Consider the following 26,534-nt stretch of genomic DNA (forward strand, 5'->3'; position numbering starts at 1 on the left):
GTTCAGAGTCTCTCCCTAGTGACTGGGAAGGGGAATGGCAGTGATGGAGCTGGAGGAGAGCGCAGAACGAACCGTCCCAACCGCGTCTCCTTCTCACACTTTATGAAACACTTTGCACCTTATCTGTGCAGCAGATTTTATCTAGTGACACCAAGTCTTACACAATATTTTAAAACTAGTAGGTCCATTTTAAGACACTAACTGCGTGTCATTTGACTCACAAACTCCAGACTAAAATTCAACAGGCGATGTCTCCTATTTTGTTTTATTTTATTTTTTTCCTGCTTGAATGAAGTCACAGATGTTTGGATGACACACCAGAAGTAAACAGACTTGTCAGGATCCTGTGCTTTGATAGTTTATTACATGAAAATTGCCCCTGCACAAGCGTATATGTGTAAAAGAAGTGTTCAAGTAAAATGAAAAAATAAGTAAACATATACTACAGTCCATAGAAATACTCTATTACAAGTAAAAGTCCAGCATTTATAACGAAAAAGTATAGCATCCAGTAAACTATTTATGACGAGTAACTCGCTCATTTAACCAGCTTTATACTGCTGGTCATCTAAATCTATAACCAAACATCATTTATTACTTTATTTCTATTAGTATTATTGATAAGAATCTGCGACAATAAATAGCAACTAAATGTTTTAAAGTTCAAAAATATAGAACATTAGACAATGTGATCACATGACCTCGTTTTACACAGTAACCGTAAGCGGACCACAATATCACCAGCTAGTTTTTAGCTTTATTAATATTATTGTTGTTGTTATTATTATTAATAACCATGGATGGTAATTGGGTTGTTACACATTTTTAGCGAGAAACAATGAAAAAAAAAAACTTTTCAACCACACCCAATCACGGTCACGTGGCATGTGACGCGTACGACACATAAAATCGTTATCACGCGAGATTTCCGGTCTTCTTCTCCAGGCGGTAGATACGCGCAAGCAGCTTTCTTGACTCTCGCCATGCAGTTCATTTTTGTTAAATTATATTCATGTATACATGTTGAGGTTGCTGCTGGTGACCCACCGTGAGCAGGTGAGACTTTGAGGAGCTTTTAATGAGACCTCAATATGTGGAAGTTTTAATTGTGCGCGTGTGCTAGCTGTTAGCTGCTCTTTATCCGGGTGAACACGTGCAGTGAGTCCACGCAGTCGAGGACTCAGAAAGTGGTAGAATGAGCGTTTCGTTTAAGTAAGGAAACATGCATCATGTTTACTGGCACGTAGAATAGAAGCACGATAAGTTTGATTATTTACGTTTTTGACGAACCATGTTATGTTGCTTGTGTCACGTTACAGCCAATCACTGATTTAACTTCTTATACAGGTTTGGATGATGCAGAGGGATTCATTTGTCTGCCTGCAACAGGGCGAAGTTTCATTTCCTGATTAAAGGTAAAACTGGTTAACAGTTGTATGCATTTGTGTCAGTGCAGTACACATGATGAACTTGTTATCCCTGTCCGAGAGAACAAAACCTTGTGGAAAGCCATGGTATCTGAGCTGCTGTGTTTATTTGTGAAACCCACATGCTGCTGATGGATCCTCACTGATGACGTGTGTTTTTTGCAGATTCGTGGCTCATCTGTTCTCCTTTCCACTGAGTGCCTAAGGAAGGAACCACAGTCAAAAGGTTTGTATTGCACTGGATCTTGTGATCTCTGTTGCCACTTTTTCAGTGATGAAAACTGCTGCATAGGAAGTGCCGTCTGATGCGATAACTGACGATAGAAAGCTGTTCTGAGAATCTGCAAAGCTCTTTGCTTTCAGCTTGTGTGATCTGAGCACTCGGTCATCCACGTGTTGTTTCCTGGTACAGGTGCTGTAGCAGCAGAAGAAAGGATGAAGATTTTCTGGGCTTGAAGACAGCAGGTCCTGAGCAGGTAAATCATGCAAGAGTTGTGATTTTTAAAGTCAAGCCAGTGATGATACAAGTTATCCCTGTCTGAACTCAAGTGTGGAGTCATGGTAACCTGAGGCTTGACTGCTGATGTTTTTATAGCAAAGTTTTTCTTGAATATTGTATTGATCATGTTGTAATTTAGTGTTACGGTCTTATTTATTATTTTATTTTCTAACTTGCAGATTGAGCTGCTGTGGAAGGACGGAATACCAACCTCAAGTGTGATGCCAGAGGAGACTATTAAATTCAGTATTTGTCTTTATGAAAGATGAAAACCATGTGGGATCAGAAACGTGTTTTTTAATAAAACTACGAGTTATAAAATTGAAGTATAGAAAGTAACGTGATTCCATATGTGCTGGGAGGAAAGCCCAGCATGTGTTGGTCAATCTGTGCTGAAAGATCTGTAAGATTTCTTTTTCAGATTTTCTAGAAAGAACTGCTCCTCTTGTAGGTATTCACGGTCCTGTTGGGGGCAGAAAAACAAAATCCAGTCAGTCAAAAATCTGAACACTTGAATTCTTGACAAATGATTTCAAGCATTGCTGGCCAAATAGTGATTGTATTAAAAAGCTGTGTGCACTGTGATGCCTCATGTTGACTGAGTTTCCAAAGTGCAATAAAAGCCTGTACTGGATCATAACACTTGTGTTTATCTGACGTCATTTCTTTTGGATTGTTTGCTGTGGTTCCATTTTTCCCACCAACAGTTTAGCAACAGTTACCAAAATAAAAGATATGAACAAACCTCAATGCAATGAATAACTGAAGACTTGTTATTAAAATCTTAAATAGACTGTACTGGTTTATATATTCTTTCAGTTTGTCTAGGATAAATTTAAAACTAAATGGATTAATAGGTTTCTTAAATGTGAAAATTGCTGTCTTTGCTACTGAGGCCTGTACTGTCCTGGTGACTCCAGGGTTCTATTGGTCAGATGCTCAATGCCACCCTTTCCATGTGAAACCCTGGGTTGATAACCAGCTTTGCATGACTATTTATCCCAATTGCACATGTTGGGGTAAGGGGACCCAGATAATGGAGAGATACGCTGAACTCTCCTTATAGAACAGTCCCACTTTTTTGAAGGTTTCTTAATTTTAGGTCAGTAAATTGATAAATATGGAAATAGGAAAGCATTGGGCTGGTTTTAACCTTCCAAACGTCGCTGCCCATTCTGATTTTGTTTGGCCAGAGCAGACGTTTGTGTTCAAAAGAGTGGTAAACAGACTGGTTTTCTACTCTACCTGAGCCCCAAGGGTACTTTGTCATGCTGCCTGGAGCAGTCAGGGATCAAACCAACAACCTTCCAATTAAAAGACAACCTGCTCTACCCTGCTGAGCCACAGCCACCCCAAGGAACATTAAAAATGTAAGTATAGCACGCTGCTGTACAGAAATAAACAGAGGCCATGAAGTCTATGATGTGCAATTTCTTTGGGCAGGTTTTGGGCCAATTACTCAGTCACACACATTGGCTGCTACTTCTGCACAGAGGTGAATGTGGAATTGGAGCCAGGGTGGTGGGAAGAAGATGTGTTTGGCTTCACTGAAATAGACTTCATCCAAAAACATCCACAAACAATCAGACCTGTGTCTTAATTTAGGATCAAATAAGGGTAAAAATTTCACATGTAAGGAAAAATAGAGCATGTGAGCTGCTGTTTGTCAATTCTGTTTTAGTGATAGTTGACATTTGCAACTAAAAATGTGCTCACCTTTTCTGCAGTATATCTCCACAGAGCCAGATTGGCCTGAAGTGCCATAGACTGAGAGCTGGTAAATGAAACTGGAGGAGGAACATTTAGGGTTGCAGGCAGCTCTGAAACTGAGTCTGTAGGGACAGTAACAAAGGCCAATTAGAGATCACAGAAAATGTGTTACTTTAAGCTAGTAGAGAAGACCAACATTCAGCCTCACCTGGTAAAACGGGGGCAATAATTTGTGGTAGAGGTGTAAGAGGAGGGTTTTGCCCCAGCCTCTGTGTATCCTTATGCAGGTGACTTAATCGTATTTGCTCCTGTAACAACAAGTGTTAAGATAACCACCACATTCATTCATTTATGTGCTTCATAAAGTGACACACATACCTTTAAAATCCGTTGCTCCTGTTGCCTCAGGTGCTCTGTTTGGGTGTGAATATTTCTCAGTCGCGCCTCGTGCTCCGCCTCCAATCGTTTCGCCTCCTGCAACGCTCGTTCCCCCTCCTCATACTTCTCTGCCGCGAGCTGTGAAGAACACGGTGTAGGGAAAATATGAACACACGCTGGACAAAAAACATGTCCAACACACTACACACAGGGATCGGTGTAGTGTGAAATTACCTTGCTGAATGCCTCGACCTCCTGGGCTCGTGTTTTGAGTCTCAGGGCCGTGCTGCTTAGTCTTTCTTTCTCTCTGTCCAGCTCTTCTCTAAGTTCTTCCAGAGCCTCTCGCTCCCGTGCCACAGCAAGTTCCTTCTGTTTCAGCTCGGCCGTGCGAAGCTTCAAGTCAGCTTGCTCCTACAAAAGGTTTTTACATTTTTTGTGCCTTTTCACGACTTGTGTGGGCTAAAGAGCTGACCTAAGCTCAAGCTCACCTGTGCCAGACTTATGATGGAGCCCTCCCTCTTCTCCAACAGACTGCTGACCTCACGCTCAGCCCTCTCATGCCTCTGCTTCTCCTGGGCGTGGAAGAGTGCCCACTCGGCCGCCAGCTTCCTCCTCTCATCCGCGCAGTGCTGCATCACTGACTTCTGCTCCTCCAGTAACGCGCTCTGAAAACACAGAAAAGGCCAAAGAAGCAAGTGGCGGTCAAGCTGCGCCAAGTTGGTGCAAAACACCTGCGCTGCTGCTGCAGATGTTCGTTGGCCTCACCTTGGCTCTCTCCAGCTCCTCTCGCTCCACGCTGATCTGCGTGGTGAGGACACACCGCTCTTCCTCCAGGCTTCTTTGGGTTGACTCGGCTTTGGCCTGCTCTGCTGTCATCTTCCAGCGCTCCTAAAGCACGCAAAATTAAATGGCATCTTCAGTCTTTAATGAGAAGAAGGTCAGTTTATATTATAGGTGGTTTTTTAGCTGTTTTCCTCACACTTATAAAATATAGCTTAAAAATGAATAAGTAGGATGCTCTGAGCATCTTAGAGAACCTGCCAAAGGACAGAAGACCACTGTTTATGACTGTGGTTGCATGTTTTTTGTCAACATCGTACATCAAAATGAGCTTTGGGCTTTATTTCTTCAGCATTAAAAGCAGTTTTTTTTGGATGTGAGGCTTCTGGCAGTTCGGAGATCAGCTCAGTGCGGTTGGGAAGCACGTCTGGTGCATACTTTCTGTCTGTGTGAGGCTCTGCAGACGCAGGACGACCATCTTCTGTCTTTTTGTTCTTCTCAGTCTGCGCAGCTACTTCTAATGTTATGATTTCAATTAAACATGAACCACGCTTTTGTTCGTTCGCCCATGTTTAGTCTTACTGGTTCATCAAGCGCTCGGCCATAATTCTACAAATTCCAAATACTTAGTTGACTTGATGTGAGGTAAAAATGATACTGCAATATTTCTTAATATGCAAAGAGAATGTTTAGAAATCTAAAGTATGACATTTTTCGTTGATGCACTACTGCAGCAGGTCCTGGTGTATGATCTTGGTCTGTTACTGTCATTTCTCATAATCACCTTCTCAAGCTGTCTCTGCTGCTCTTTAAGCTGAGTGTCCATCCTGGAAATAATGTCCTTCAGGTACGCTTTCTCCTCTGCCATGGCTTTCTGCTGCTGGGCCAGATGACCCTGCATTGCTAAAACGCACACACACGCACACACACACACGCACACACACACAGAATGACATTAAGCCATCGTGTTCTCGGACAATCTGCATCTTGACCCATTTTGTACAAAGTACACACGCGTGTGTGTGTGTGTAAAATACTTCGAAGCTGCTCGTCTCTGTGCCGTGCCTCCTGCTCCAGGCCGTGAGCGGTGTGTTCGTGCGTGCTCTCCACCCGAGAGGAAAGCTCTCCAAGCCGTGAGGAGAACTGCTCCATCCTTTCAATCACCCCTGCCACGGACCTGGACAAAGGCGGTGGAATTAAAACTTTTTATACACGAAAAGCTTGCTACATGTATCAGCACTGGCGCTGATATCGTGCACAAAAGAAAAAGAAGCAAAAACATTAAATATGTGACTGTCAATTAGACTTTTTGGGAATTTTCTTACCTGGTCTGAGATGTTGCGCTTGTAACAGCATCGATCTCTTCTTCCTTTAGCCTCTTCAGCCTGTGGATCTGATCCTCATAGTCTCTCTTCATCTCCAAGATAGATTTTCTGAGCAGCAATGCAACAAATATACACTAAACCATAAAGTCATCTATTTGCGATAAAAAACTAAATATTTGGAGACTTATTGAGTTATTTCACTGAGTTATCTGGATAATTTAGTTGAGTAAATCCCAAAACCCAAACCAATTTCAATAAAGCAAAGAAGGCTGGTTTTCTTTTCTTTCTTTCCTATGGTGTTGTCTTTTGAAACTACAACTTCACAGCCAGTAAATTTGTCGCTAACTGTAGAAAATTTGTTCTTGCTTTCATTTCATAGTCAACCTGCTGCCATAAAACAGGTTTTCCTACGTTTACCTCTGAAGGTCTCTGAGTCTCTCCACCTCACAGTCTCTTTCCTGCTGGGCCTGGGCCATTTTCCGCTGGTACTGAGCCTGAAGCTCTGAGCGTTCCTTCTCAGCCGCTCGCGTTACCGTTGCCAGGCGTTCCATCAGGTCTTCGCACTCATGTCGCGCTTGAGTCTCCCGCTGGGCAACCGAATCCTCGAGCAGTTTCACACGACCTCTGAAAATACACAGAGAGACTTGGGTTACAGACACATGTATGTAGAAGACTTCCACAGTTTCATGTGCTAAACTGAATTGATAAATTGATGTGGTCTAGGAATGGACTACTTGTGTGCGTTCTCCAGGAGCTCCATATCCTGTTTGTGCCGCTGCTGCATGCTCTCCAGTATCATTTGGCTTTGGTCTCGCTCCAGCTGCAAAGTCTTGACCTGAATGATGACACGATAAACTTTAAAGATAAAAAAAAATAAAAATAAAAATAAAAAATACAGTAACAATGCTCCCCCCATCACACCTCACATCCTTCTTGTCACCACATGAGGACATACCTGTCCCTCCAACTGGATGACGCGGGCCTGTAAAGCTTGATAGTCTGCAGGTTGTTCTTTTTCTTTAAGTCGCCGCAGGAGTCCCGCATCAACCACACCGCCTAGGCCCAGCAACTGAGTCTGCATCAGCTTTGAAAAAAAGTAGCCAAATTAAAAACAAACCAAAGGATGAATCTGGTGATTACATCCATTAGTAGGTCTTTGGAAGTGAGGAGGTCCTTACCTGGTTTTGGAGAAGCAGCTGCTGCAGACTGTCGGCTGAAAATGATGCCTGTTCCAAAGAAGAAAGCATTAAAAACGACAACAAGAAAAACTCAGAGACTACAAACCTGTCTTTGGGTGGTATTTACTTCAAAGGGAATGGTGTTGTAGTTCCTCTGCGCTCATTTTGTTTTCTTTGTTCTTTTTAAACGTACTTAAAGAGGTTTGCACTTGTTTTTACTGCTCTACAAACTGCAGGCGTTTGTTATGTAGGCGTAGGTAATGGATAATAGGTATTGATTTGCAGTTAACTGGACATGAATAATTTGAGATTATGACGTAAAGGTCAACAGTGACTTATTTTAAATCTTTATACAGCATTTTCTATATGCTGACAATACACACTGCACTTTTAGGAATCATAGATTCTAAGTTATAAGACTTTTTCTCCATTTTTTCGTGTTCACAGACAGGCAGAAGGACAAGTACACGCAGAAGCAGTGCCAAAAACATCACCTCCTTGGTGGAGGTAAAACATATCTATTACAATTATGTCAGCCTTGATGCATGAAGGTAACAGTACCTGTTGTGGGAAAGCAGCTGATGTGTTTAGCGTTGCATTTTGCTGCGGATCTGCAGGAAAAAACAAAACAAAAACATGAGTAACAACCACACCGAGGCGTTACATCTGATATTAAGGCACTGGAGAGAAATCTGATGGTATTTTAGTGAACTGACTCGTTTCCCTGAGATTACCTACACCACATTGTGCCGGGCAGTGCAGCAGACAGGGGGCTGGGCAAAGGCAGTTGTTGCAAGGTTTCATTTGAAGCCTGAGTGGGCTCTGTTAGCACCTTGGATCTTGTACTGGATGGGAAGTGGTGGGGTTTGGACTGAAGCTGAGGCTGGCTAATGCTAACAGCAGAGGCTAACAAGGGATCAGTATCGCTAGCAGAGTAAACTGAATGATAAGGCGAACTAAGAGCTGATGGATGGAGTGGGTTTGGTGGGGATGATGCTAAGGTGGAGGGGAGGTAACACTCGCCTGTGGGTGTATACTCGTTAACTACAGAAGGAGAGTGTATGAGAAAAGGAAGACACGGTTTAGAAAAAATATGAGCTCATGACTTATTTCTATTTTAAAATGATGTGATACAAGGTAGGATTAGGTATTAGATGGCTTTTTTAAGTATACGGGAAGCAGCCTAATGATTAACATTAACTAGTATGATTGTGTGAGAGGAGTGGTCAAAAGGGTTTCTGCTGTAAATGTGCAAATTGGGCAAATTTGCTGGCAATCTGAATCAGTGACTTTAATAAGATGGAAGGATAGCTACCATGATTAGACCTTTCTTCTCTGACAGGCGTGGAATGAGCAGCAGGACCGAGGCGTCCGGGAAAAGTGTCACTACATAAAATATAAGGAACATTTTTTTTTAAAAAGGGCCAAAACGTTAACATGGATTTAATGGACTTACACAACAAACCCCTTACCTCGTTTCTTTGATTGAAGGAAGCGTGTCTTCTCTGCTTTTGGGAGTTTGTGACGTTACTTGTTTACTAAAAATGAGATCAGGTTATCAATCATTACTGAGAACATGCTCTTTCTGTCTCTGTAGCATTTCTGTTATTGTCTTCAAATTGCACCGTACCTAACACTGAAGTCAGTGAAAGACTCTTCCTGCTTGGATGGTTTTGCCTCTGTGTTTAACGCGGACAGAGCTTTCCTCCTGCTCAGTGCCCCAGCTAACCAGTCATCCTCATCATCCCCTTCTTTCCTCTGGGTCTTAGAAACCTCAGGCTTGGCCTGTTTAATGGTATTGTCAGCGGGGGCTGAGCTCTCTTCTGGTGTTTTTGCAACAGATGTGGAATGGCTACCAGTGAATGAGGGCTTTCTTTCCAGTAAAGGAGACGAGGGGCTCTTTGAAGCCTCTGCTGGATTCTTTGTCTTATCGATGCCCTCCTCTAGATAGACCGGCTCATCTTCTGTCTTGAGGCCCAGCCAGTCAGCTGAGTTGCGTTGTCGAGAAGATGTGGGAGTGGTGGGCTTTGGCTTCTTTTCTGGCGTAGACACACTCATGTCCTCAGTAGAAAATCTGGTCGTAAGAAAAAAAAGATTACTTCTGTCCTGCTGAAAGCTGTAGGCATGAAGCAAACTGTAAATAACAAAACCTGGGCACACCTGACAGACTGTCTACGAGACTGACGCCCTTCAGAAGTGGATCCCAGTGTGGGCTGATAGGATCCAAATGTGAGGTCATCATCTAAACGAGGCTCTGATAGTTGGGAAAACGATTAGCTACTTCATTTTTTTAAGATAGTATTTAATTACAGCCAAGTTAAGGACAAAACTATGGTGCTCTATCACCTCTCCCAGCAGACGTCTTCTCCTGTTGCGGCTTTTCTTGAGACTGAAGCTCGTCCTTCCTCTCGCCCGTTGGTGGTCGCTCCAGAAGACGCGGTGACGTGAAACTCTCCAGAATCTCATCAATTCTGGTACGAGGTCTCTGAGGGGCGTCGGCTCTGAGAGCAACAGGGAACAGAGGTGAGCACAAAAGCAGCTAGGCTAACAAACCAGACTGAGGCTAGTAAAGTCTGTAAAGTCAGAGTTTGGTTATGTTTTTAGCTGCAGCCCAAAGCAATACCACAGTAATTATTCATCATTTGAGTGCTATAAATAAGGACAACAACGAGAGTGAGAGGGGAAAAAAAAAAAGTGAAAACAGAGTTGTTACCTTTCCTTGGGAGACCAAAGCGGTGTCTCTTTTTTCTTGGGATTGTTTTTATTGCTGTCAAATCCGAGTGTATCCATTAGGTCATCCTTATCATCCTCAAACGTGAGCTCGCCTTTCTTTGTTGCCTTAGCTGATCAACAAAGAATAAAACACAAGCCTTCAGCATTTGGCAATTATTTAAAAAAAGAAAAGAAACTAAAGGATCCTGGTAAGTTTAAGGCTTACTCGTTTCATTCTTTAGAATGGGAGATGCTGAAGGAGATGGCACAGATTTTTCAGGTTTGGAGAAGCTAGATTTCAAGTCAGGCTTTGAGTCACCTGGAAGCAAATCATCCAGGGGGTCGTCTAGATCTGCAAAAAATAAGAGTCTTTATATTATGAATAATGGATTTGGGCCCCAGAGTGTAAAAGGGCAATAAAACACTTAAATACTTACTTTATTATTATTATTTTTATCTGCTATACCAATACAATAACTTGAAACTGTACTTTGTTGAACTGGATTCATTAACTGACACATTTCCCAGTTGTGAAACATACACTTAGTGGCCACTTTGTTAGGCACACGTTTCAATTGCTCATTAACACACATATTTAATCAGCCAATCACATGGCAGTGCATTGAGGTAGGCAGATGTTGTCAAGATGGCCTGCTGAAGTTCAAACTTTGTATCCGAATGGGAAAGAAAGCTGATTTAAGTGACTTTGAATCTAGAGTAGTTAATGCTAGAGATCAGATGAGAGCACACGGATTACTTTGAGCTGATAAGAAGGCAACACTAACTCAAATAACTTGAAAAACCCAGTTTTGCAGAAAGCATCTCTGAGTGAACCTGTCAAACCTTGAAGCACATGGGCTACAGCAGAAGACAATACTGGGTGTGATTTCGGTCAGCTAAGAACAGGAAATTGAGGCTACAGTTCACACGAACTCACAGTCAACCTGAGTAATATTTCTGATCATGTCCATTTACCATTTATTGAACAAAATACAAATATAAATAGTCTGTTGTGAAAAAAGTAAGTGTACACAAGCTAGATCAAACAGAATCTAGTTTTTTCTTTGCAGAAATCAGTTGTTTTAGGTGTTTTGCATGTCTGTCAACAATCTCTGACGATTGCTCACTCAAAGTTTTTGAACATTGTTGAGCAAAATCTCTTTAATTGTAATTTGTTCTATGCTTTAGTTCATAGTCACCGTCAAAAACAACATTTTACTTCTGACGACACCACAAACTTCAGTGGCAGAGAGAATTAAAGAGAGCAGATGAACTTGTGACATTAAGTTTGGATATATGAGCTTTATCCATAGGCACAAGTTCAAATTATTATTTATACTTGCCCCTTTACATGTATAGATATAATATTGGAATAACTGAAGGGCAATTCCATCTGCTAGTTGGATCATTGTTCTTGGGTGTCAGCGTATGCAAATCTAATTCCTTCCGTATACTTCCAGATTTGTTGATTCGATTTGGAATAGCAAACATTTTACAGTGTACACCTCCACTGTTAAATACTACCCACAAGCACCCACTGATGTGACTTAACTGCAAGTACAGGACTAAACACGTATCAACCACACTAATGTACCTTTAGCGTACGAAGTCTGAGCAACACCTTCATCCTCACCACCACTGTCTGAGTTAAAGCAACATTTTGAGAGAAACAAAGCAAAGCTGCAAGTCAACAACACATCTGCACCATGTTCATTTATACAAAGCTCAGTCAAGGAAGCGGATGTCACGACAGGGAGGGGGGAGACTCGCTTACCAGAGAAGGTGAACTTCTTATAACTCCGCGCTGAGGATAAAGGTGCAGAGTTCGGCTTCTTCCCCTCTTTGGTGGGTTCATCTGAGGGAAGCAAAGGCAGACAAAAGCCTTTTTCTGATCGCTGCTATTAATGTAAAACTTCAAAGCTGGTAATAATGTGGAGCTAATAATGAGAAAGTAATTTATGCGAGAACACTCTGCACTGAATTACCTGCTCCCTCTGGTTTTGCATTACTCTCGAGCACAGCAGAGTCTTTCTTTGGTCCTTTGCTAACAAGTGGCTTTGTTTGCGCGGGAGCCGAACTGGGCTTCTTCTTTGATGCAAAGAGGTCAGCGTCCATGTCGTCCATGTCCTGCACGAGGACAGAGAGGAAAAGTGAAACGTGCAGTGTGAACTTTATCTTTGCCGCCGCAACCTCAATTAATGACCCACCTTCATGCTCTTGAGTATGTCGCTGGGATCAGCCGCTGACACATCCGAGTCCTTGGACAAAAGAAAATATAAAAAGACAAAATAAACACAAAAGGAAAAAAAAACGGGGTGAATATGACCCAGTTTGCATATTATCCTACATACCTCAGTGTCCGCACCATCCATTTTTATCTCCTGTGCTAGCGTGCTAAAGATATAATCAGTAGCAGATGAGCAGGAAAAGAAAACAGAACATGAAGAGGAGTAATAATTTACAGCTGGCACATTGCAATTCACAAATCTTCCTTCTAACTTACCTATACATAGGTCCATCGTGTGATGCTTTCGTCCTTACTGGCTGCTCTAGTTGGAAAATTAATTCAAGAAAATATTATGACACACTTTAATATAAAGATAGACACTAATTCTGATAAAACAGCACAACTGCGCTCACTTACTGTCATCATCAAGCAAGCTGTCAAGCAAATCATCCCTGAATGAACCTTAGAAAAGCAACAGAGGTATACAGTCAACTTCAGCAAGGTGCAGGAGAGGCATACTACTGCTGCTGCCTATATCTGTATTTGTCGTGGTACGACATCTCATGATCCAATGATTTTGGATCAGCAGGACAGACACACACTGGGTTATATTTTAATGTAGAAATAGGCTTTTATCATTTTACAGTCAATGTTTTGCTGAGGTACAATCACGAGGGACAAGGATGTAATTGTGTGCCAGATACAACATACTTTAATATAAAGTGGACCAGACCAGTGAAACTCCCCTAACTGTCACTGTACAAAAGTTTAACTTTTCTGCCATTTAATTGTCTATATATTACTTAATTACTTTGGTGTAGTATGAATGACCATGGGAGAGGTCTTTATCAAGCTGTAAATCAGTTAAAAGTCTAATTTTATGCCGTGCTTTAGATTGTTCAAAGCCACCCAGCGGGTCAGTGTTGTACCAAAAGAGATTCATCATTTTTAAACTCTTGTAAATGACTTGTTGTCTGTCAAACATATCTTTCATGATTGCTAACAAGTCGTTTGGAGCCACAAACAACATTCCTGTCACAAGGTAGAAGCTGCAATCAGTTTTGGGCAAACTAACTTATATAGAAGCCTTTATTTATCCAGCTAAGTCTCACTGACATTAAAAGTGTCTTTTTAAAGAGTAATCTGGCCAAGAAAGGAGCAGAAATTGCAACAAATACAAAATAATAGTTATATAAAGACACTGCGTTTTTATTTATTTTATATACATAACCCCTTAATAAATCATGTTAGCTACACTCAATATAAGCAAATACATTACACATTAAAACAAATACACAGAAACATCGGAAATCACTACTTGGTACAAGACCGTTTAAACTTTTTTGTCGAATTGATTCTGGGCCCCAGGCCTTATTTTTGATACTCCTGAAAGTTTATTTAAAAAAAATTAAAAATTAAAAAAAAGAAGGAAAGTTAGTAGGATTCAAATAGCACAAGTTTAACTTACTTTTCGAGGCTTTCCCCTTCGGCTTTGTAGCCTGAAAATAGCAGTGAAAATAAGTTTATTAATTTAGCAGATAATCATGAAAAAAGTGAATGATAATGAAATGATCCTCGAAGATTATGAAACCCCGTTACATCGTCAATGAATAAATACAAAAAAAATGTCGAGGGAGAGCACAGTTTGACTTACCATGTTCAATCTGTGCTGGTGGGTTTACAGTGTAAGGGTAGTCATCAAGCTAACAGTGCAACAGAACCGAGCAGAATACATTTTTACTGCCATTTTTTATTTATTTATCATTTCATCGTCACTGTTAGCAGCTCTGGGTTTAAGAGCAGCATAAAATGAACACACATAGCGCCTCCTGTCTCTATTGGCAACCGCTCAGCTACTCTAGCTAGCATTTGTCAAGAACATAACACGACTGGAGCCTTTCGTCTTAATTACTGTGGTTTAAATAGTCACGTATTCATACAGCTCGTTGTGTTTAGCGTTTAGCATCTTAAAGTTGGCCAGCAGACTAACGGTAAAAAAAAACAAAAACAAATCGCACCGCCCCCACACAACCCATTTCCACAGAGGGTTGCACCTTAGCTACACTGCAAACAAAAGCTAACTAGTGTTCCAGCGCTAGGCTTGTGATTAGCATTAAATGTAGCTACATACAAAATAAGCAGTAAACCACCAGCTTCGGTGTTAGGGCCACTCAGTGCTGGAGTAGCGGGTGCCACAACCGTGCCGACCGGCAAAACATACGTTTCCTGTTTACTGTTTGAGGTGCATTATGGGTAGAGTAGTTTCAAGGAAGCCTTCGGGGAAAGGCGTTTGAAAAAAGGCTTTTGATTTGTGCTGTCTAAAAACACTAAAGTTAGTCGTTTTGAACATGAGCTGGTATTTTTAACCAAAGTGCTTGGGCCTGCTTAGTGAGGTCTGCCAAAGTGGTTTACCAGCAGGTGGCATCAAAGCTTAGAAAATGACTCAAGGCAAATCAGAGCTGAGTAATATTTTAAAATCAGTTTACTAATACTATTAATATTCTAAAGCCTTTTCTGTTCTCAGAAACAGCTTGCAAATTGACTAGAAGAGTACCTTTAACCTAAACTTGAAATTTTATAAAAGTCATTATAAAAAAAATGAAAAAAAGGGTAATCATCTTTAAAAGTTTACAAGTAGATTTTTAAAAGCCTTTTAAACTGAGTTTTTGTGCCTTTCTGATGGCAAAGGGAAGTTTGTCCCACAGTGTTGAAGCTATACATGCATATGTGCTCATACATAATACTAATTTTCATGTAGGGTGGAACAGAGGTGCAGTGGTTAGCGCTGGGTTCGAATTCAGTCCGCCTCTCTCCCTCCCATGAGCTCTGAAATGGATAAATAAAAGACAATGGCTGAATGTGAGCTTTATGTCTTAATGACATTTTCCAATATTGATCTAATGTTTAACATTTACTTGAACTGTAAAGTTTATTTTCTGTGATGATTTGTGTGGACTGTGTTTGAAGGTGCAGGAAGACTGTCGTCTTACAGTAAGCACATTCCTCAAAGCCATCATTCATCGTGTTACAGAGTTACATACAACTAGACCTGATTTTGTTTCCTATTCATTGTAGTATCAAAACAGTTTTAGCGCATGAGGTCTGTACATGCTCGATATTGTTTCATTTTTGCTGAATTGGTGAGTCAGACAGAAGCTGTTAACAGACAGGTTTCCTTCCTCTGCTGGCAAATGTGGACAGGCCTCATTTTGACTCTGCAGTTTTGTCGAGACTGTCGGACTAATGCACACAAGTGATAATCTATGGCAATTTGCCTTTGATAAAGTAAATATCAAATAACAAGTGTGCAAATAACAATTTATTTATTTTCCAAATTATCTGCTGTGCATATCATGTGATCGGTATACTTTACAGGAGTGCTTTGTTTACTGTAATGTCAGCTGACATTTTAAATGTTGATAGAAGGCAAAAAAAAAAGCACTTTGACCGAGTGGAAAATAAATACTTGTATGATATGAAAACCATTTTAATAAATCACCTAAGTATGAAACAGTTATTATTAGTGCATATGACAGAGAAGCCTCCCTGATGTTCAGTGGCACACAGCAGAGCATAAATGCCTTTTAATGCTATATTTAGTTGCTGGTGTTCCTCTGGGAGAACAGCATAAAGCTTTAATGTTTACATGCCACATACAGTGCAACATATGACGTAAACTCAATACTTCAGAAGAAATGAGGCCACTTGTGAAATGCTGAGATGCATCCTGCCAAAGGTCTAGCCCTCTGCGTGCAACAATTTAACACAAACCATATGGAAAAGAAGCAGGAAAAAAATGTATGTGTCATGCTATGATTTACCCATGAAAGTGTTACATTTGCAGTCTTCTCCTGGAGAAAAACCCCCACAAGAACTGATTGCAAATAAAGTAAAAAATCAGTTTAATTAAAATATGTGAAAGGATTAATTTCCTGAGAAAATCACAAGCAGCAGTCTAGGGGGTGAAAAATAATGCCAACGCAGAAGTGCTGAGCACAGCATTTCCTTGGTTGAGCCAATAGAGCCTGACTCCAAAAGTGAGTCGATCTGCAGATACAGTCGCCCCCTGCTGGCCACTAGAAAGAATGCAGCTTCAAGGCAATGGATTCCAAGGCAATGGCCTTGGATTCACTTCTCTGGTCTAGAAGCTACTTGCACCATGTGTGAATGAAACATACATTTCGCGAGATTTAAAATGTAATATTGTTGGAGGGTATGAAAATGTTTTGTTCTATTGTTTTTCCTTATGGAAAATAATTTTATATGTCAAAGCAAAACATCAGACAATCAGAGAAGAACATTGTGGCATTTTATTGTGTGGAGGCACATTTTTGTTACTTTAAACCCTGGAAATCTGATCAAATTCACAAGCTAAAGATACATTTTGACTCTAAAGCAGACAGCAGTAGTAGCAATGTTGTAAATTCAGCCTTTGTCCAGTTTCATCTTCCAAGCTGAAACATACCCATGTTCACTCATTAGCTGTTTCCTCTTCAGTAAAACGAACATCTGTTGGACAGATAGGGGGGAGGCATGATCAAAACAAGCCTCATTGTTTTTGTAGCCCTCTATTTTATTTTATTTTTTTCACTCCCGGTGGGAGCCTTACTGTGAGCTGCCAAATGCAGATGAATTAGAATCAGATCACTGAGAGAATACAAAGAAGATTACATGAAGTCTGTCCTGTAGCATCAGTGGAACAAGTGTTGACATCAAGAGGCCACTGAAAAAAAGAAGCACAAAATAAATTAAGACTTGTTTTCTGGCTTATTCAACTTAAGATTTAACAAATGACATCTGCAGGGGAGGATGAGCAAGCAATTGGGAAAAAAATGTAAATATTAAATGCAAAGTCATGAATGATGTGGGAAAACAGCTGTCTCCAGAAGATGATTCATGAAGCTAACATGCTGTGGTTCATTATGGAGGTCAACTACTTTATTAAGTTCCTCTACACTGGCATTTAACAGTGCGGTTCCAGGAAGGTGATGTATTTATACTACCCCTCCAAAGAGATGATGGATTGCTGTTCTGCCCATGAATCATTTAGCGTAGTAACAGTGAGTCCTCAAAAGCCAAATGTGAGGCAGGCATCTCTGTTCTTCGTGCATCTTTCGAAGGTTTACAAAAGTTACGAAACCTCCTTCAGTTTCATCACTACAGCACAGCGTTTGCAGGTGTTCTAGAGATGACAGAGGATCTGGCAGATCTTTCAATCTATGTTTAAAATATCGCGTCTGGAATGTCAGAAATGTTGGAATGTTTTCTTTTTTTTCTTCTTTTTTATTGCAGAATTGATTTATCAGTGGGGTTTTTCCTTCCTCTATCATAACAGACTGAACAGCCCAAATCCAGCACACGTTAGACTAGATCGACTCAGGAATGTGTCAGAATGCACGTAAGTTATGACTTCTCTCATTATCTCCTGTGATAAAGCTAACCGAGGGTGCGTGCCTCAGTTCACTCCTGTTGGAAATGATCCTATAATGATTTTGAAACGCGTGACATCACTGCAAATTTTAAAGAGAGTTTATTTATAGGCAATAATTTACTGCAATCAAATGCTACACGGTGTATCTGACACACATAAGCAAACTAAATTAAAATAAACTAAAGTGGGAAGAGGTTTTCCACTCACAATTCCGGTTTGCAATGGCTAATGACATTCTAAGTAATGGCTGGAAGTTCAGAAAAAAACGCCAATGACATTTCAGACTTTGTCCATCTGCACTGGAGAGGAAAACAATTCCTCCACTTATGCAATTGGAACTGTAAACACTGCGAACATACAGTTTGGTGCTGAAATGCTGTTAGTTGCAAAGTCATGAATGGCATTGGCCAATAATGATTTAGAAGGAATAGTCATCCTGACTTAGCTAAATCCAATTGCCCTCATAAAAGCGCTCTCCTAAGGTGGCCTGTGACCTACATGAAACCTCCATCCTGCAGTGGGGCACAGGTTTACTATTTTATGTAGCGATCTTTCACATTCGCATTTAACACTGCGGTTCCAGGAAGGCAATGTATTTATAATAACCCTCTAAAGAGATGGTGCATTGTTTCTTCTGCTTCTGAATCATTTAGTGTTAGCAGTGTAGCAGTGAGTACTTAAAAGCCAAATGTGGGGCAGGCGTCTTGGCTCTTTATGCATCTGTGCCTCTCCAACATGCTCCACTGCTCCACTTTCTCCACTTGTCTGAAGCCCCTTTGTAAACCTCTCCTCTCTCTCTCGCTCTCTCTCTCTCTCTCTCTCTCTCTCTCTCACACACACACACACACACACACACACACACACACACACACACACACACACACACACACACACACACACACCATTTCCTCATAATTGTCAGCCTGTCTTTCCGTCACCCGTTGTGATTCTCAATTTTGGTGTGTTGGTCTTATGTTGTAATGTTTTTATTTAATGAATTGAGTTTTCTTTTCGATTTACAACAAAAATGTTTTGTACATATCATATGTTGAGTTCTGTAGTGTGATTTGGATTCTTAAAAACTGACTGTATAAACACTGTCAAATCCTAGAACAAAACATGTTGCGTAATCTTCATCACAAGCACATTCAAAAAAGATCAGGATTTTGAAAACTTCCTTGAAAATCCTGATCGTTTTTGAATGATTCCTCATTAAAAACAGTGTTTTAATGAGCACTGGAGGTTTGCTGCGATTTAACAACCTGTAAACAGAGAACATTTTTCAAGGCTGCAATAACAACACCCAGTGGACGTTATCTCATGTCAGGCCAGTAGAAGGATGACATGCATGTTTGACAGTTTCAACAGCATTTAACAACCTGGGCTGTAAGTTGAATTACGGGAATTGTAAATCCTAAAACTTTGGAACCTGGCCAGCGCTAAGCACTAAAGAAGCCATCGGATCTTGTTGTCTGCCGCTTTTTAATCTGTCGCTCGCATGTTCTCGAATTTGAAGAAAAGGTGTTGCATTTTCTCAGTATGCTTCCCTTCAGGTCATTTGTTTGTGTTTTCTTACCCAGTCATTTCTCTGTTTCTGTTGCTCCGTTGCTCTTCATGTATGGCACGTCTTCCTCAAACTCCTCTCTCTGCCTGTGGGAGGTGATACATAACAAGAGCACAATGTACACTTTTATCATGATAAAATCTTGAGATCTGGATGATGGAAAATGTGCGCACAGTTTTTCCTGTTTCATTTATTTCTGTTTGCTTTTTTCAGTCTTAATAGTGAGCTAGATGCTGCCATGCTCCATGGTGCTGTAGCCGTTGGCGTTGTTTGCTATTGCAGTGTGAGTGGGTAAGCAGGGCCAGGGGCCTGAGATGATTGCACTTAAAGTCAATTAGTAGCCATAAACTCAAGAGCACTGATATTTTTTTCCTCCTCCATTCATGTCTCCATTAAAAAAAGCTGGAATACACTGTCGTTACATAGCCAGCCACTTAATCCACCACGCTGTTGCTCGAAGCAAGCCCTAAAATAATCACATGGCTGATTTCGAATCAATGAAAACCAGTCTCTCACGCTGTTCCCCTCATATGAAACAGATATGGCTTTTATGTGCTAAAAGTATAGTTTTTGTGTCAATTATTTAATGAGCTATTTAATGTGTTTCTCCAATGGCTCAAAGTAAATTTCCTCTTTATTCTTTCAGGCATTTGCTAAAGCAAATACTGACATGAGGGGGTTAAATGCAAAAATAAAACAAGATTTCTAGATGTGAAAATTCAAATGGGGGTTTATAAAGTTAGACTCACGGTTTGATTTTGTTGGAGAACCTCTGTCGTAGGATGAGAGCAATGGTGGTGAGGACCATCATAGTCGTACACATGGCTCTACCCCAAGGATCTCCTGCCTTGGGAACGCTGGTGGTTCAGAGCACTGAACCGTCTTCCGCCATTGAAAGGCTTGAATGGTAAAAGGCAGAGTTTGTGGTGTAACAATCTGACTATTCCTGCCTTGGCGCTCACACATGATTGGGGAGATTACCATGGAGGATTAGCTAGGATCAAGGAGGGGGGGTTAGATCTCGCTGGCAGGACTACGAGGTAAACAGAGCATGCTGTGAGTTGCTGTTCTAAAAACAGCCCACCCTTACCACCATGTCATTAGCACAGCATGCTAAATCCATCTCATCAGTATATTGTCTTTTTTTCAGTTGAGGATAGGCAGAATTATGTAACGGGGGCAACAGGGTAGCTTCGCAACATGAGCCTAAAGATCAACATACCAATCAGCTTACATTGTTTTATAAGTGGATTATCTAGTTCAATATTATTGTGCTCAAACATAACTTGGGAAACATCGAATGTTTAGAACATATCATGGGACTGCTTCTAAATATACCAAAACCAGACCCTCTAATGACTTCTCCGCAGGCCAAGTCCAGTGTTCCTACAATATATTATGAAAAGAGAGCACATAGTGGGATAAATGAGGGTATAAATACGGACTGTCGGCAGCTAAGCCACTTATACTTAGCACTGCTGACTCAAGCACAGAATAAGGGAGCAGTGGGGCAAGGAATAGAAAAGAAAGGTGTAATTTTGTCGGTATGCCCACGAGTGTGTAGTGACAGGAGGGTCACATTGGAGCAGCAGATAAACAGAGGCTTTTCTTTTTATTTGAAAATTGAATCAATTACAGATACAAACGTGAGCCATGATGAAAAATGTACAATCGCCACATTTAAATGTAAAAATGTAAAAACGTCTCGTATACTTAAGAGCTAATAAAGTGGCTACAAGTGGATACAGACTGATAAGATTAAACATCTGAAAGACATCATACTGTTTAGAAAGAATGCTGTTTACATTTCTGTTTCGAGATATACACATTCAGCAGAAGGCACATCCAAGTCAAATGTGACCTCTAGTCCACTGGTGGGTCTATGTTTGCATTTTCTTCCTCTTTGCTCTCTCTCCTTTTAATGGTTTAGCTTTTTACAAGAGTACAAATGTAAGAAGGTGAGCTGATTTTTTTTATTCTTCCCTCTCTCCCTCTCTTTCTTTCTGTCTCTCCCTCTCTTATACACACTAGAAACCCACTTTACTAACCACACGTAAGAGTGGACGTCCCATGATGATCTTAGATTACATCAAGCTGTATCTCACATTAGAGTCAACTGATTAATGTCCTATGAAGCCTGGAAATCAGAAGGTTTCCCCGCATGCCTGCCTATGTGGAAAAGAAATAGAAAATTAAAAAAAACCCAAACAAAAAACGAGTAAATGTTTGTTTTATATGTGTAATTCTCAAGGCTTATATTTTATACCATCAATTTACATATGAAAGTGGCCATTTCACATTTTTCTCATGCAACATTAAAAAAAATTCAAACTACGACACCAGAAAAACAGAAAATGGACACAATCATGAGTAAATCATAGTATTACGATATGTATGTATATAAAACTAACTTTTACTATTAGAGAGCGTGTATATTTCTAAGAAAATTTTACTACTTCTTTTCCATATGGGTAGTCCAAGTTTAAAACGTTCAACCAGTCGAGGTTGAGAGCTTTTCCCAGCCCAGTTCCTTGTAGATGGCAGAGATACTGCAGTAAACCGTGGCCAAGAGGTTTGTCCATGCTGCGCCCACCTCAGGTGTGATGACCTCTGGAAATTCTTCTCCCAGGACTTCTAGGATTACACCGCTCAGAATCTGAGTAAGACACAAACAAATGTGCTCAGGACATTGATGGAGCGCTTTGACTTGTTTTTCCCTGAAAATGTTGACCCCCAGTCTCGGGTTTTTGTACAGTTGAAGCAACGAAAGCATAATATGTACAATATACAGACTGCAAGGGATTGAGTTGTGCTTGTTATCTTTGGTCTGATGTATGGAACTGTTCATCAAATTTGCAAATACACTAGCTGTCTCTTATCTTCTTATTTAGTGTCAGTTTTTTCATATAACTCTATGTTTCAATACTGAATCAAAGGAATCTCAGATGGGAAGGGTTGCTAGCAGTCTCTGGCGCTCTCAGCTAATTAATCTGGTTTCCTGGTCCAAACAGCTGCGTGGTGCATCATATTAAACGGTGTGCAGCTGGTTTCTGTTCACGAGCTCACAACAATTGACTGTGCATTATGTATCTGCTTAAAACTACATGCTAGAGAAAAAACATAAAAGAATCAAAGGAGAGGGAGCAAAACCAAGTCACAAAATTATGGCAGGAAAGAGGAGTTTAATGACGAACATAATATAAAGTGGTTTATACTGTAAGGTAAAAACCCAATGATACAGAGACAACCCCAACAATCAACCAATCCCTTCTGAGCAAGAACTTGGCAACAGTGGGAAGGAAAAATTCCCTTTTAACAGGAAGAAATCTCTACCAGAACCAGACTCAGGGAGGGGCGGCCATCATGACTGGTTGGGGGTGATGACATGCGTCGTATGCTTGACATTTATCACATTTGTCTCACATTGTATCATTTCCTGTGAATGCAAAATGATTTATTGATCATTTTATGCTAACCTATTAAACTGACTGACTGTAAATACGTGACTCTACAGAAGCACATGGTGCAGAATGAAAGACAGTTTTTTTTTCTACTAATGTCTTGGAGCGTGCTTTCTGCACAGCTGTTCACGCACTGTTTTCTTTACCTTGAAGTACACAGGCTCCACCTTGTGTTGGAGTGCATGGGCCTTGGCCACTAGCTTCAGCACCGACGCCACCTTATCTGAGTTGTCAAGGTTTTCCACCAGTGTATTGATGGCATTCATAACTCTCCGAGCATGCTTCCTGAGCTGGGCGCTCTTCTCCAGCTCCTCCGCGTCCTCAATGTGCTTGAACTGGTTGAAAAACTGCTTGGAGGAGGGGAAGTTGACAAAGAATCTGCAAAGGAGGAGTGCTAAATGAAAAATACGATATATATACATACGTGTAACTGCTGTACTATTCTCATCTTCCTTCTGCCTGCAGCCTCATCCTATAAACCCACGTTCCCTTGTCAAGTTGGCAAGATAACACGAGTAAACACTAGCGCATGTATAAGGGTGCTGCATACTTTTAGTGTAAAATAACTGCATTAAACTGATACTGTGCAGTGTGGTTTCCATATATTTGCAAAGGATTTACAACCTAAAGGGAAGAGTCCAGCTGCAGAGCTGTGATCATGGCAAAGAGCTGAATAAATAGATACTTTACACAGTGATTTCACAAGTTCTGTTGTACTAAACAACAGCTGTGGTTAGGTTTATGAAATAAAAATGAGTAATACTGACTAAATGACTAAATATGAAATAGTTATCATCATAAATGAAGTTATAGCTTCCTTTGCTTTCCAAACCAATTAATATGTCACACTGGAGAAGGAAAGTAAATCTTGTAGCATCAGATAAAGAATCCCAAAGCGTGCACTAACTCTGATATTCTGGGAGCTTCTCTGTTTCATAACTGTTTTTGCTTTGATAAATGAATGGATGGAGACTTCTTATTGTATTTGCAGTTTAAGGCCCTTTGCCATTCAACTTATAAGGTAGTATACATATGCGTATCCCTATTTCGTACCTGAAAACCCAGTGTGATGAATAACTCTATTGTTTTTAAAGAAAAACAGTTCCAGTCCTGTTATCAATGTCAATATTTGTTATTTTACCCATTCCTTGGGATGGAATGACAAAATTAATATCAGGAACATGAAACCTGTCTCCTCATACACATTGTTTTCAAGCCACCCACCCTCGCCGCTCCTCGTTTGGGAACCTGTTGGCTGATGTTTCTAGTTCTGCTCTGGTTCCTGTCAGGACTTAAAAAAACATGATCCTGCATACTTTCCAAAAAAAAGTAACATGCTTATTACAGATGAGGGTGTGGGTATTCCATGCTTACTAAGGTTGCTATGATCACACCTGATACTTCCTTTTCTTTCTGAGTGACACTGAAATTATAATTCCAGCAAAGACAGATACGAAGTTATACTTATGTTGGAATACTCAGTTTCTCATCTCAGTTTAAGCTCCGGGTCGAGAATTTAATATCGCTGCGTTCTTTCTGAAGACAGCAAATAGTCCTTTTAAAGATGTTTTCTTTGACACTCAGAAGTATCAGAGTGAATTAACAATGAGGAACCTAAAAACTTACCCCCTCCCACAGTCTGGGAAGAGGGCCAAAGCATCTGGTTTTTGGCTATCGGATCGAGATATCCCATCTCCTCCCTGTCTGTAGAGCAACTAACAGAAAAAGGAAGTGCGGATTTACACTGTCAGATCTGCAACATATGGCTCGATATTTAAGTTTTACTCGTGAACTTAAACGTCTGAGGGAAGGAGGTTGGGAGGCGGTGCATTCATTTTTCAATCCTGGGTGTATGGGCTTCTGCAAGTGCCGGAGCAAAATAATGAACCGTGCTGTTTAATCTTTCTGTCTTTGTAATTGCATGTGACCTGTGGTTGCATATAAATAGCCTCATTAGTTTTTCATATGGTCATTGGTTCTTAATCCTTCCTTATCTTATTTCGAGACTAAATGAAGAGCTGAAGTGATAGAAAGTTTTTCATTTCAGAGACAGAGCGCTGAGATTTGCTACTTTAGATCCTATCTGACGACCATAAAGCCGACGAGTTTGAAGGATTTGCAGCGTTAGGCTTGAAGTTGGACACGGTGGCAGGATCTTTTCTCGCTGGCTGAAGGAGACTTTTGCCAGGACACGGATATCAATCGGACTTTATTAATCAAATTCCCGAAGGTCGCAGGAAATTAGTGATGGAATATAAGCAAGACAATATGAAAGGACATATTTTAAATACTTTTTTATACTATTTTCTGTTTCTGTAGGAAAGCGCAGCAGCTAAATTCCATCTTTTCAACAATCTGTGAAAACTACATTACTAATGGTGATTGTATAAATACAGTATTACACTCCCTCTCAACTTTCACCTCCTGCAGTCAGAACGGATTATAAAGGCATGCTCTGTCGTGCATCGAATCTCGTCACACAAGAATTCCATTCAAAGCCGTCACACTTCTGCGAAATCCCTGCACATGGATGATTTTTGCAACATTTGCTTTGCTTAACTTTCAATGTGAAAAAATGAAAGTGTGGTAAGTGCAGGAATCAACCAGCAAATCAATAAAATATGATGTAGTAAATATATGAAAGACTGAATACCTGCTGTGTATGTATCCACTGTAATAGAGAAAAGAGGAGGATTTTAAATGTCTTACAGCTGGTGATGGAGTCATGCTGCCATAGGTTGCCAAGCCCTCTATACAGGCATTCAATCAGAACCTCTTCTGAGAGGGAGTGTGCCCCTTTCATGGGCACAGATGGGGTTTAAATGTTTGACCTCTGCCCTAACAACTTAACAAACAGGATTAAGAGAGCGTCACATCTAAAGAGATGACTGTAAAACCTGTAAAAGTCAGCAAGCTCATTGAAGTTGAGCGTATCCTGGATTTTGAGGAAGCAAGTTTTTTAAAAAAAAAAAGTCTGTACAGGGGAACAAACAAGCATCAGCTGTTTTTTTATTGGCTCCTGCTGGTGCGCTGACGGTAAAAGGGGGTAAAAGGCAAACCTTAACTTAAGTGTGGTGAACTATATAATAAAGATGGAAAGAACTTTCATACCAAAGTCTCAAAATAGGTGATATTACACTGTTTGTGCTATATTTACTCAGCATGTGAGTAAATAGATGCATAGCCATAAAAAAGGATGTTAAAATAGTTCAAATATAACATTCCTGTTAATTATAGATAACATTTTTCACAGTACTCTTTTTATTATTTTGGTGTGAATTAGATATTTCCTCAAACATACATAGAAAAGGAAATACCTGACTAGTATGGCCACCCCGACATCATCACAGTTCTGGTAGACTTTTCCCCAGGAGGCCTGGATCATCACCCTCTCCTTGTCAGTCAGCGGGCTTGGCCGCTCCAGGTGGTCCACCTCTCCGTCTCCCTGCGTCCTCTCCATCTGGAAACACAGTGTGTAGTGAGCTGAGCACATGCAGAAGGCAGGGCTGATGAGAGCACCCCTCCCCCTCAGGCAAATAAACACAATTTGTACCTTTTTGTTGTTGTTGTTGTTGTTGATGTCTTTTCCTCTTGTTTGTGTCTCCTATGTGGTGGCAGAAGGGAAAAGCAGTTTCCTGTTTTCCACCCCTTGTCCCTGTGAGAATCTCTGCTCCCGACCTCTGAATCTCTGCTGAGCGAGAGTGTGAGTGAAGAACGGGCTAGGAAAAAAAAAATCACACAAGAAACACACGCAGCAGCGAATGAGGAGGAGCCTCTGTACTCTCTCTTTATACACTCTCCCTTCCCTGCCTCCCTCCTTCTCTTCCCCTTCTCTCCCTCTG

General features: G+C 40.7%; 2 protein-coding genes, 2 long non-coding RNA genes and 2 other non-coding genes across 13 annotated transcripts; 3 read left to right on the forward strand and 3 right to left on the reverse strand.

Moving 5' to 3' along the window:
• The first annotated feature begins 900 nt into the window (after positions 1-900).
• On the forward strand, positions 901-2,566 carry LOC105941140 (uncharacterized). Its single transcript, XR_001167764.5, has 5 exons — positions 901-1,056; positions 1,348-1,415; positions 1,593-1,653; positions 1,840-1,903; positions 2,106-2,566. It is a non-coding gene; the product is annotated as an uncharacterized LOC105941140 (long non-coding RNA).
• LOC111500384 (small nucleolar RNA SNORD49) lies at positions 1,695-1,766 on the forward strand. Its single transcript, XR_002721079.1, has one exon. It is a non-coding gene; the product is annotated as a small nucleolar RNA SNORD49 (small nucleolar RNA).
• On the forward strand, positions 1,935-2,004 carry LOC111500383 (small nucleolar RNA R38). Its single transcript, XR_002721078.1, has one exon. It is a non-coding gene; the product is annotated as a small nucleolar RNA R38 (small nucleolar RNA).
• Positions 2,206-14,589, reverse strand: fbf1 (Fas binding factor 1). Of its 7 annotated transcripts, XM_076883047.1 has the most exons (33): positions 14,368-14,589; positions 13,891-13,939; positions 13,705-13,735; positions 12,654-12,698; positions 12,513-12,558; positions 12,361-12,403; positions 12,217-12,267; positions 11,995-12,136; positions 11,784-11,864; positions 11,604-11,651; positions 10,236-10,361; positions 10,011-10,140; positions 9,644-9,798; positions 9,458-9,551; positions 8,928-9,371; positions 8,770-8,835; positions 8,613-8,683; positions 8,036-8,341; positions 7,859-7,908; positions 7,298-7,345; positions 7,075-7,203; positions 6,854-6,954; positions 6,537-6,743; positions 6,120-6,227; positions 5,832-5,971; positions 5,579-5,697; positions 4,780-4,902; positions 4,503-4,679; positions 4,249-4,425; positions 4,015-4,152; positions 3,845-3,944; positions 3,643-3,758; positions 2,206-2,389 (listed from the first exon to the last, which is right to left on the reverse strand). In XM_076883047.1, the coding sequence occupies exons 2-33, from the start codon at positions 13,891-13,893 to the stop codon at positions 2,309-2,311; spliced, it is 3,696 nt and encodes a 1,231-aa protein (XP_076739162.1). In that variant the 5' UTR covers positions 13,894-13,939; positions 14,368-14,589; the 3' UTR covers positions 2,206-2,308. The 7 variants fall into 7 exon arrangements, with proteins under 7 accessions (XP_076739162.1, XP_076739164.1, XP_076739161.1 ...); XM_076883049.1 differs by having other exon boundaries at positions 12,513-12,553; positions 13,891-14,588; XM_076883046.1 differs by having other exon boundaries at positions 13,891-14,588.
• Positions 14,590-16,523: 1,934 nt separating this feature from the next.
• LOC143418347 (uncharacterized) lies at positions 16,524-20,174 on the reverse strand. Its single transcript, XR_013098309.1, has 4 exons — positions 19,981-20,174; positions 19,244-19,317; positions 16,908-16,959; positions 16,524-16,745 (listed from the first exon to the last, which is right to left on the reverse strand). It is a non-coding gene; the product is annotated as an uncharacterized LOC143418347 (long non-coding RNA).
• Positions 20,175-20,824: 650 nt separating this feature from the next.
• Positions 20,825-26,455, reverse strand: LOC101481861 (cytoglobin-1). 2 transcript variants are annotated; one of them, XM_076883052.1, is made up of 5 exons: positions 26,246-26,455; positions 26,010-26,152; positions 22,839-23,070; positions 21,688-21,887; positions 20,825-21,400 (listed from the first exon to the last, which is right to left on the reverse strand). In XM_076883052.1, exons 2-4 carry the CDS (start codon positions 26,150-26,152, stop codon positions 21,723-21,725), a joined length of 540 nt encoding a protein of 179 aa, XP_076739167.1. In that variant the 5' UTR covers positions 26,246-26,455; the 3' UTR covers positions 20,825-21,400; positions 21,688-21,722. The 2 variants fall into 2 exon arrangements, with proteins under 2 accessions (XP_076739167.1, XP_004560743.2); XM_004560686.4 differs by having other exon boundaries at positions 20,825-21,887.
• Between the last annotated feature and the right edge of the window lie 79 nt (positions 26,456-26,534).

The sequence above is a fragment of the Maylandia zebra genome, linkage group LG4, assembly GCF_041146795.1.
Source record: "Maylandia zebra isolate NMK-2024a linkage group LG4, Mzebra_GT3a, whole genome shotgun sequence".
NCBI classification, from domain to species: Eukaryota; Metazoa; Chordata; class Actinopteri; order Cichliformes; family Cichlidae; genus Maylandia; species Maylandia zebra.